We start from the raw sequence: 11,096 nt of genomic DNA on the forward strand, positions 1-11,096 counted from the left end.
CGACTATGAATACCGGCCGTAAGGGAGGTAACGCTCGCAACGACGCGAGCGTCATTCTATCTTTGTTCAACGCGCTTTCCCACTCCATACGTTATCGTACGAAGCAACTATCTCTTTCTAATATTTGACGACTCTTGGGCTGAATGCGCAGTCTAGTTATCATACGTCTATGTCCGTTGCGCGCGTTTTTCGTGCGTGCGAGGAGGTAGTTGTTTTATTAGAATTTTATGAATGAAACTGCGACGAAATGCCGTATATCGACTCAGGGATATCCGATCCCTTCGAGATCATCGTCGGAACGTACGAGCAATACTTGCTCGGCTACAAAGTGCACAACATCGTGAATGTAAGCGAATCACACAGCCTGGTAGAGGTTACCCTTCGCGTTGTCGCGTTATGATACACGAATGAACAATGTTCAGCGAGGCTGAGAAAATCTACAACTGGACGAAAAATGATCTCTTTTTCTCTTCCCAGGAATACAAAGTGGAGAAGAGTTTCGCCACGCACAGCCATGTGGCGAGCATACGCAGCGTCGCCAGCTGTAAGCATTATCTGGCTTCCGCTGGAGCAGATGACGTAGTGTGCCTGTACGATCTGCGTAACAGGAGAGAGTCCGGCAAATTGATGCTTCACAATGGTATGTAGACGAATTCACGATTTTGTTTTCCAACAGACGTTATCACACCTATTTTGCAGACACCATCAATTGCATAGCGTTTACCCCGGGAGCGTCGCATCTCTTCACGTGCAGCAAGGACGGTAGTATAGCGGGCGTTCGTTGCGGCAATTGGCAAACGGAGAAACATTGGCGGCAGGCGCACAAAGGTTCGGCTGTTAACACTCTGGCCGTTCATCCCACGGGGAAGCTGGCTCTGTCCGCTGGAACGGACGGTGTTCTGAGGACGTGGAACCTGGTCAAGGGCAGGCAGGCCTACGCCATCAATTTGACGCCGAGGTTGAAGCACGATGCTAAGAACGTAACGATCGTCCGGTGGAGTCCGAGCGGCGACAAATATCTGCTGGCCGTCGATCGGAAGATAGACGCGTACGTCGTAGAGACCGCCGGGATATTCGGCGAGCTCGAGTTCGCGTCGAGGATTATCTGCGTGGAATTTCTGAGCGACAGTCTGATCGCGGTCGGCTTCGAGGACGGACAGATCAAATTCTGCGATCTCCGAACTTCGAGGCCGACACTGGAGACGGCGGCGCATGACGTCAGGGTGAAGTGTATCGCGAACGTGAACGACCTGCTGATCAGTGCTTCCAGTTCCGGTGAGATCAAACTTTGGAAATACAGCCGGCATAGTTTGGACATGTTGCGGAGCATTGATTGCGGCGCCAGGATCACTTGTCTCGCGTTAGCGCTGTCCTACGAGAATCCGAAGCAAGAGGGGGGCTCAGAGAGGGAGAGGAAGGTAAAGAGGAAGAGTACACTAAGACTGAAGCAGGAGGTTATAATCGAGGACGAGGGTGAGGAGGAAATCGGAGATCGGAAAGTAAAGCGTAAGAAGAAAAGAGCTGTGGAAGATAACGACGTCCAAGACTTCGAGAGGAAGGTAGTCGCGAAGAAGAAGGAAAAGAGATCGTCCGACAAGATAGAAGACACGGTCGATAAGCCGAAGAGAAAGAAGAAGCTGTTGAAAGCGAGTGAACCGACAATTTCTAACAAGAAAAAGCGGAAAAAGGATAACGACGACGTCGTTTCACAGAGCGGCTCGAAGAGGATCAAGAAGACCGATACGATGATGAAAGAATGGGCCGTCGCTCGCGCGAAACGCAAGGAAAGATTGCCGATGGAGGACACCGAGGACGCTTCACCCGGGAAGAAGAAGAGGAAAGTGAATTCCGCGGGGGAAGTTGCGCCGAAGAAGAAAAGGAAAGGACAAGACGGAGTAAATTAGTAGGTCCAATTGAGAGAGCGATCTCTTTATAAAAAAAATCATCATCTCCTTTTCTATGTGATATTTACATAACGATAAGGCTACCGTCTAAAGTGCGTAATAAATTACTCGCTAGTTCCTACGAATCAGTCTATTTACAATCTCGTCGGAGTTGTCGACAGCCGCGATTATTAACGACGTGGTCGGCTTGTCCTTATCACGTTCTCAATCGATTTCTCGATGTATTCCTGCAGAAAGAAACAAGGTGGAAATGCATCGTGATGCGTAGCACCGTCGATCGAACAGCACCGCTTCTCTCGACACCGCGTCTTCTGTAGGAATATAATTAGAGAGAAATCGGTGGTGCGGACGATCTCGTCGATTCCTCGTCGCCGGCTTGTCTACCACAGGATGCACTTGTGCGGTGGATTCATGGGACTACCGAGCGGGCACCTCCACGCCTTCGCAAACTCCACGTTGTTCGACAGCGTGCCGATTACCCTGAAGTGATTCGGCGCGTGAACCCCCTCGATCACCTTCGACTTCAGTGCCCCGTTCGTATAGTTTCCGCACCAGACCTTGAAGAGAATCAGTGTTCGTATAATAACGATAATGCCACGTTGTATATCACGAGACTCGCCCCGCTCAGTGTATATTTTACGTGTAAATACGTCCGACAAGAGTTGGTCGCGTGTCCACAATTATTCATCATATCAGTTTTGAGGTATTCCAGTCTCTAAAAGCGTCAATTCTCAAAAAATTACAAAAAAATTTCACAAGGAAATATGTAATAATTTTCATAAGACTATCATATCTTGCGGAAGAGAAGAGTTTCAGGATAGCACCCCCATGCATATAAATTTTAATCTTACACTTTCAACAAGTCTAGAACACAACATCGATTTTAAAGCCTTTCCTCTAACATTTAATTTCGATTTGCGCTTAATTACAACACCCCAATGCCAATCGTTTTTCCGCTCAACGATAATACATCATCGATCTTTGACGTTTCTCATTATCATCATCATCGGCGTTTGACTGAACGAAAGGGGGGAAAAAAAAGGAAAAACACTATACGAGAGTGCAGTGTTTTTCTTTTTCTTTCCTTTCGTTCAGCCAAACGTCAGATCGATGTATTATTGTTGAGCGGAAAAACGATTGGCATCGCGGTGTTGTAATTAAGCGCTAATCGAAATTAAATGTTAGAGGAAAAGCTTCAAAACTGACGTGCCACGTTGTTTTCGCGAAAAACACTGCAGGCTGTGAAAATTACCTGAGCAAAGCCCAAGAAGAACAGCTGCTCGTTGCTATAGTCGACGAGACCAGGCAGAACTTGCTGATACGGGCTGCGTGCGATCAGCCTCTGATAGGCCCTATAGGCCTCCCTAATACCACCGTTGTCGGCGATGTTTTCACCCTGGGTGTTGATGCCGTTCACCTGAAAACCGGCCAATTGAACACACCTTGGCACGCTTTTTCGACGCAACGCGAAAAGGAGCGTCCCCCCCCCCCCCNCCCCCCCAACACTCACCGTGAAATTATCACCCAGCTCCGGCAAATGATAGTCGCCGTATTGCTCGATGATACACTGCACCTTCTCGTGATAGTGTCGCAACGTCTCGTCGCTCCACCATTGCCGAAGATTGCCGTTTTCATCGTACCTACGACCTGACACGGAAAAGAAAGGAGGAGAGAAAAGTTAAAAGGATGTAATCGCTTAATTCTAGAGTTACTTTATTAGTTAATTATTCTCTTCACATTCGGCTGTGATTGGTCAATTTTTTAAGACTTAAAATACCTATCGCGGACCGACACTTAGGGATACGTGTGCACATTTCTGCGTCGAGGGGTAGGGATGATGAGTTTAGCGACACGAGTTGTGCGTCGCGTCGCATCGTCGATTACGCACCTTGATCGTCGAAACCGTGCGTAAGCTCGTGGCCCATAATAGCCCCCATGGCGCCGTAATTGATGGACCTGCAAGAGTGTAACAACTTCTGATAAAGAGTGATTCGGCTCGCAGACTTTAACAGCTTCATTCTTAGGAATATTTATGCACTTGTGCAATAACTTTTTTTTCATTATTATTTTCTTCGGATTACGTTCTTTTAATGAAACACGGGAAATGCATTAGTTACCGTATAATTTTCGATTAGACTTGACGAATAAAGTATCAGAGCTTAATATCGATGTATATAATTGCGAGACGAACGTCGTCTAAATAAATATATTTATATCTCGTTGAAATAGAAATGAGTTTAGCCGTGTATGTTGTACCATTCTCTGGGCGGACAATTACATGATCTTTTTAACTTTATACATAGTCTATAAGGTTGAAAATTGCATGAGTAATTTTGACTACAGTATAATAAGGCTCCAATTATAACGGTTTTGATTTTGCGTGTACGATCGTACGGAAGAAGAAACGGAAGAACAATAGTTCTTCTTCAATAGTAGGCTATAATATAAAATTAAAAATCGTGTGTAATTTTCTATTTGGAGAATAATGTCCCGGGGGAAAAAAGATCATGTGTGAAATTTGTCCATATATGACTGTGTATAATCATATATGTCCACAATGAAAAAATATTGTTGTTTACAAATTATATGCAAGTACAATCGAAGTAAATGCTTCTGGTTACTTGCGCTTCTGACAGCACACGATATCGATATTTAATTAAATGACATAACATCATTTTTTTCATATAGACATGTATGATATGTGACCACATATATGGACAAAATTCATATATAATTTTATATAATTACAGTCAGTCATATGTAATCATTTTTTCCCGGGATATCATATAGTCGATGACAGGATTGACGGTTGCAACATTTTTTTTTTCTTAACATTTTTCGGATCATACGAAAATGACGATGTAACAAATTTATAATTCACAAAAATGCGCAGTAGATGGTGGTCAAAAAAATAGTTGTCAAAAAAAATTACATGTGCATATTTAATTTTGATACATATATATATGTAATTTTGACAGCTGATTATCTACTGCGCATGTTTGTGCATTATAGTTACTCTTCGTCGTATCTTTCGTGTGTTCCGAAGTATATATAAAAAAAAACCTGTTGCGACCGTTCTGCAATCCATCGTACATGACGCCGATCGTAGACGAATCTCGTCTACAAAATATGAATTTATACGTACTCCAATCCGTTGCCGTAGAATGGTGGGTGCAGGATACCAGCTGGGAAAGCTACGATAAGATTTTCCCTTTAATGCGTCGAATTGTTCGAACAATCGAATTAAAATTCGCAGAGCGATAATAGAGCGGAGAAACGAACATATATCGGATAGGAAATTAACTACTTACTGACTGAATTCAATATGGCGCTATAGAACGCATTTACCGTCGTGCCGGTTGATATCCACCGGTTCTTATCAGGCTTTTCGCGAAGATTGTTCAAACTTTTTCTCACGCTCACGTTAGTCAGCTTCAGAAAAGTGGCGAATAATTTCCCGTCGATCACCTCCGCCTGCAATACGAGAACGAGCGAATTTGGTGGACGATTTGCGATCTTCGTCCCGTGATCTTCGTCAGCGAGACCACGGAGTTATGAATTTTCCAATCGGCCCATCGATACGATTCAGATAGCGATAAATGTGTAACGTATGTAGAGATGATATATATTTACCCCGTCATAGAACTTGTCCAGTTCCTTCGGATTGGTGATCCAGTCGGGAAATCCTACGAACGGTCTCATCGCGTGTAATTTTCGATGGGCCCGAGCTCTCGTGCCGATGTCCATCCAATCCAGTTCCGCGACCATCTCGTCGAACGCCGCCCTGATATCCAACAGCATCTCCAATGCCTACATGTGACATTTAGAAAGCAGTATAACTATTTGCTACGAATCATTTACTACGAGAATCGCTTTCTCCCTTTTATCCTTTCAGATTGAATGTAAATTAGGTCGAATGTCATCATTAAGATTTTTCTCTCTTATATATGTACTCTTAATTTTTAATTTACTGCATTATCAATGAAACTTTCGATTTGACGTTATTCTTTTTATTCAAGCGAATTTAAAAGAAGTTGCGATTCGTGCTCTCCATCAGCGAGACCGGGGTTATGAATTCTCCAATCGGCCCATCGATATGATAACGATCAATATTTACAAATGTGTTAGCTTCCCTCGTGAGAATTGAGAAAACTGAACTGTTATGCTCATAAAGAATTTCCGATATTCAACATATTCGATGCTATAAAAAAAGCGGAGATATGCCGGTTTTTTCTCAGTGTAAGATCTATCATTCGTTTCCCAGTAAACGCACCAACTAACTAACAGTAACATAGTTATATCTATAGTTTAAAGTTTTGAAAAAAAATCGTCCTTCCAATTTTTCCGCGGATTTCTTCGATTATTGTCCCGAGGACATGAAAATTCGTTTTGAAAAATTTACGTCCCGGGAAAAAATATTATTATATATGATTATATATAATTATATAAAATCATATATAAATTTTGCCCATATATGTGATTACATATATGATCATGCATGTCTATATTACGAAAAAAAGAAAAATGATGTGTCATTTGATTAAATGTCGATATCATACGCTGTCAGAAGCACAAGTGGTCAGTTATTTCGATGTATTACATAATTTGTAAATAACAGTATTTTTTTGTTGTAGACACATATGATCGTATGTATATGGTCATATATGGGCAAATTTCACATATGACTTTCTTTTCCCGGGATATGTTCCGTTAAAGTTTACTTCTTTCCGTGAAAAAGATAAGAAATAAAAGAATTCGTGGAAAAATTAGGGGAACATTTTTTTGTAAAACTTTAAAACTACAATTACATTATTGAGTAGGAAACATTGTTGTGATGTTACTGGTTGGTTCACCGGGTTTAAATCGACCGTTTACTTTTTCTTTTTCGTCCTCTGTGGTTCTTTCTTTTCTTCATTCACCAACCTTTTCTCGCGCCTGTTCGTTGAAGTGTTTCTGCGCGTAAACGTAGCTGAGCGCCATGCCGAAGTTCGCGTTGGCATTGCCGGTACATCCCTTCCAACGCGGGGTCTTCTCCTTCAGCCCGTAGACCTTCTGCGAGAACTGGAAGCCGAGGTCGCGGAACTTCTGTAGTGTCAGTGGGGCAACGGTCGAATACACGTTCCACCAGACGAATCGGACTGAAAAATTGGCCGGACATTCATCATCGTTACATTATCCGCCGTCTATTCGATTCCCCCGACGGCAAAACAATCGCGGCTTCCGCGGTGGACGGGATCCGATAGCTTTCGACCTCCGTGACCCCCTTCGGGGTACTTTTATTTCTCTCGAATGTTCTCGCAACCGATCGTACACGCGAATCATTGATGCTGTTAAGGTTTCTGCGTAGTCGCCGCAGTCATCTTGTTTTATGACGTCAGAAGCGCCATGCCCGGTCGAATCGAGAGGATTCTTTCAGCATTTTGCAGGAAAGCGGTGCTTTCTTCACCTATTGGTCCTAGTTAATTCGCCGTATTATCGGTTTATTATTGTCGACGAAGTCGGCCTGAGCTCGGTATTCTGCAATGGTCTCGCTCGTAAAAAGTACAGAGAGAGAGAGAGAGAGAGAGAGATGTTCATGCGAGTCTACGAATGCGACGAGAATAATAAGCTAAATTTAGCTCGATAGCTTACTACGAATAATGAATGATAGAACTGTAGGAATATGGGGAGCGATAAGAGTCGCGCGCGCAACGTTCTCATGCATCGGACAATACGATCGGTGGAAACGATTGCCATCTCGCGCGAATCTGCGAATTCTCGCAGAACGCGAAGGGGCGCTGCGCGAACTATTTGTTAAATAATATGCCAAGAATATTATGCGAAGTGGACGTCAGTGGAACATTTCTATAATATAAAAAAAATACAACATTCTAAGAATATTATTTCAATATTGAATAATATTCGTATAATATTCTGGGAATATTACACACTCAGGGTGAGATCCATTTCCCGTGTATTCGCCATCCTTGCGAGGGCTGTAATAAAGCGGAAAGCGCGACTCGCAATCCGAGTGAGTGAGTGAGTGTGCATTAGCGAATCGAGTGGCAATCGGCGAGAGGGTGCGGACGTACCTATCGTGGCGTGCGGCGTGACGGACAGCAGCAACGGTAATTTCTGCAAATAGTGCAGGTCCATTATGATAACTCGATCCTCAGCCGGATTTATCGTGACATTCGTGTTCTCGAACGCGGCCTCCAGATACCTCGTCCAATTCCACTGAAACATCGCGCGCCCCGCTCGTGTTTAATTGCACAACGAGACAATCGTCTAGAAATTCTCTCATTCCTCTTCGTCGCATCATACAATCTCTCTTTTCCTCTTCTTTAGCAATCGACCAGCTTTGTTAAGTCTAATTGTTCACGATACGCGTGCCGTGAGGAATTGCTCGCTGTGTCCTCGCGCGAGCATATTGTGGGAACGATTGAGCTTAGTGAGAAAGGAGTGTAACCGACGCATCATGATAATATTAAGAGAATGCCAGGAGTCGACGATAAAAGCAACGATAACGTGAGAGATCCTCAAGATGTTACGTTGACACGATCGCGCTACTCTTTTTGTATTTTCGTCCGTACTATCGGCGTGCTGCACCGTTTTCTAGATTAACATTTGTTACTTGTTATACAAATTTTCACACGTGTAAGGTTTAAAATATTATAATCCCAGTCCCATTATAACCCTACTGTTATAATTAGAATTACTTCTGCGATTTTCAACCTTATGCGTTTAAAGTTAGAAATCGGGTGACTCTCTCTTTTATCAAATCTAATAGAAAATCTAGCTAAGATATATAAGAAATTTTCTGCATACCTTTCGCGTCTCCTTAGACCTCTAAATTTAATTAAGAGAAAGCATAGGATTCTTCTTTGAAATTTTTCCTGATTGTGAAATATTGACACATTTTGCAAATATGCAAAATTTCGGATTGTTAATGGCTATGTATGAACATGTATAATAACTCAAAAATTTTTGTATATTTTGCAAAATGGTAAAGGACATTTTTGTTCACCTCAATCCGTTCTACGCGCTCATGAAATTTTGTTCATTGAGTTCTGGGACACCCTGTATATATAAGTTGCAAGATACTAAGTGAATATTCACGCTAACTGACAGCTAAAGATATCAATTTTGACATTTTTATCGTTTTCGTCACATAGTGAACAAATCTTCAACTCATCTTACTCATTTTCACTGTACAAAAGCGCTTGTAATTCTATATAACCAATATGACATAAACTTTGCGGAAAGAAGTCAGTATTCTGTCCGTAAAATTGTCAAGTGACACTCCCTTATATAATTCTCCATTACGTTGCTCAATTGTTGTTGTAATTTTCTTTCGTTATTGTTTCGTTTTTAGTTTTTACGCATCGTCCTACCTGTAACACGTGCAGATCGGTGAGTTCCTGCAGCTCGTTGATCGTCACGTCGTGAATCAAGTGATCCGAGCTGCGCCGCTCCTCGGGTGTCGCCATGATCTGGATGGATTTCGAAAATGATTAAACGCGCGCTTGCGAACGACTGTTCTTGCTTGGGGAGTTGAATGACCGGAGATAAAAGGCATTCGGTTGATATACACCCCAGTCGGTCATCGGCTGCAGTTTATCAAGATCGGCAACCTCGAATTTCGTAATAACTTGAGAGAAAGATCCGAAACAACACACAGTACATGGAGTAAACACAAGTGTTCGTCACGAAGTAATGTGACGAGAAGAGAAGTCAAATCGCGCGGAAGACTGATCGAGCAAACGGCATTGAACGGCGCTCACCTTGGCGATTTTTGTGCTAAACTCCAAAATCTCATTGGCATAATTTGCGCTCATATTACCGGCCCCGGCGAGTTCGACCATGGCCTTGATGTACTTCTTGTATTCCGTTAATTCCGACTGAAATCGCCGTGGATCCAGTAGGTAACGTTCGCTAAATCCGGGGGACACCTGCTCCATCTAAAAGGATTTCGTTCCCTCTTGATATACAGCTCCTTTCCATATTATTAGACGCACCTTAATTTTGTACAATCCATTAAATTCCGAGGAACAGTTTTATAATACGGCTCGTCTATCGATTGAATTATGTTGAGGAACCGTTATTCTATAAAAGGTATTTTTTTATGGCGTCATTTCACTTGACTGTTACAATGACCTTGAACAAATATGAACCCGCATTGTTGATAATAACTTCCACAAATAGGTGATTACTATTATTAGTTGCCTAGAATAGAATTAAGCCTCTACCAAGTTTATTAAAATGTCAAATAGTAGAAAATATTTTTTTTTACCATGAGCTGTACTCACCTTCATCTTGGGGACGATGGATATTGTGGTCTAAATTGACGTTAATATGAGAGTAGTGACGGAATAAACGGAAATATTTTATTAATTTACTTACTAGTTATGAAAAAGGCTTAGATATCATAGTGACATATCTAGACTAATGATTAATTACGGTTTTACAGATCGAGTTTTTTTCTCATCTAACGATTATTATTGACATTCTTAATAATCCATGCAATACAAAAAAATTGTCTAATGGAAATCGGGAGGAACAACGATCGTACATATATATATATATATTGGCTCTCCTTTCTTAAATGTAAATTTCTCAATTTCCTAAATATAAATTTCTTGTGTACATTTTTGTCAAATTTCCCAAGCATCGATCGTTGCTCGATCCACTCGTCTCGCACACTGAAACGTTCCTTTCAGATATATAATCGTATTCTCACCATCATTCGATTCCTCGTAGTGTCACGGATGTCTTCGCTGATGTAGAAATGAATGAGGAAATTCAGACCCAGCGCTCTCTGCGCTACGCCCGCTATCCTCGGTAAATCGATAGAAGGTATTTTCCCCTGCATCGGCGGCTCTTTCGGTAGGCCCAATTTATCGAGTACCTTGAAAATCGGTCCCAATCCCATTGCCTCGACGCTCGCTGCAATTCGACGGTGGTATCGTATTTTCCGTATGACTTTACAAAGCACGTTTGATCGTCGAGGCCATGAGTAATAATAATAATAATAATGATGAATAATGATGAATAATTTTACAGGCCGCTTTGTACGTAACGTAACACATTTCGTTATTACTTCCAATTATTCGGCAGATCGCGATCGAACTCGTCACGAGTTGTTTCTATTGAAATCGCTCGCACGTTGTTTCTATTTAAGTCATTTGCACAGTTAGCCCCCCCCCTCCCCCC

At 42.2% G+C, this 11,096-nt stretch overlaps 2 protein-coding genes across 4 annotated transcripts in view; one reads left to right on the plus strand and one right to left on the minus strand.

Moving 5' to 3' along the window:
- Positions 1–170: 170 nt before the first annotated feature.
- On the plus strand, positions 171–9,328 carry LOC106748264 (p21-activated protein kinase-interacting protein 1-like). Of its 2 annotated transcripts, none has more exons than XM_014626618.1 (4): positions 171–346; positions 478–640; positions 700–1,903; positions 9,259–9,328. In XM_014626618.1, the coding sequence occupies exons 1-4, from the start codon at positions 248–250 to the stop codon at positions 9,281–9,283; spliced, it is 1,491 nt and encodes a 496-aa protein (XP_014482104.1). In that variant the 5' UTR covers positions 171–247; the 3' UTR covers positions 9,284–9,328. The 2 variants fall into 2 exon arrangements, with proteins under 2 accessions (XP_014482104.1, XP_014482105.1); XM_014626619.1 differs by lacking the exon at positions 9,259–9,328 and adding an exon at positions 2,138–2,229.
- The window catches only part of LOC106748263 (endothelin-converting enzyme 1-like), a 30,935-nt gene continuing 21,752 nt past the window's right edge, over positions 1,914–11,096 (minus strand). For both annotated transcript variants that reach the window (XM_014626616.1, XM_014626617.1), the window contains 12 exons: positions 10,624–10,829; positions 9,668–9,844; positions 9,278–9,376; positions 7,976–8,120; positions 6,828–7,042; positions 5,538–5,714; positions 5,216–5,378; positions 5,050–5,098; positions 3,793–3,860; positions 3,415–3,551; positions 3,157–3,321; positions 1,914–2,461 (listed from right to left, as the gene is read on the minus strand). In XM_014626616.1, the coding sequence (XP_014482102.1) occupies positions 2,285–2,461; positions 3,157–3,321; positions 3,415–3,551; positions 3,793–3,860; positions 5,050–5,098; positions 5,216–5,378; positions 5,538–5,714; positions 6,828–7,042; positions 7,976–8,120; positions 9,278–9,376; positions 9,668–9,844; positions 10,624–10,829 (1,778 nt within the window). In that variant the 3' untranslated portion in view covers positions 1,914–2,284. The remainder of the gene's footprint in view (positions 2,462–3,156; positions 3,322–3,414; positions 3,552–3,792; positions 3,861–5,049; positions 5,099–5,215; positions 5,379–5,537; positions 5,715–6,827; positions 7,043–7,975; positions 8,121–9,277; positions 9,377–9,667; positions 9,845–10,623; positions 10,830–11,096) is intronic.

Source organism: Dinoponera quadriceps, unplaced genomic scaffold, assembly GCF_001313825.1.
Source record: "Dinoponera quadriceps isolate SergipeBrazil2010 unplaced genomic scaffold, ASM131382v1 scaffold2600, whole genome shotgun sequence".
NCBI classification, from domain to species: domain Eukaryota; kingdom Metazoa; phylum Arthropoda; class Insecta; order Hymenoptera; family Formicidae; genus Dinoponera; species Dinoponera quadriceps.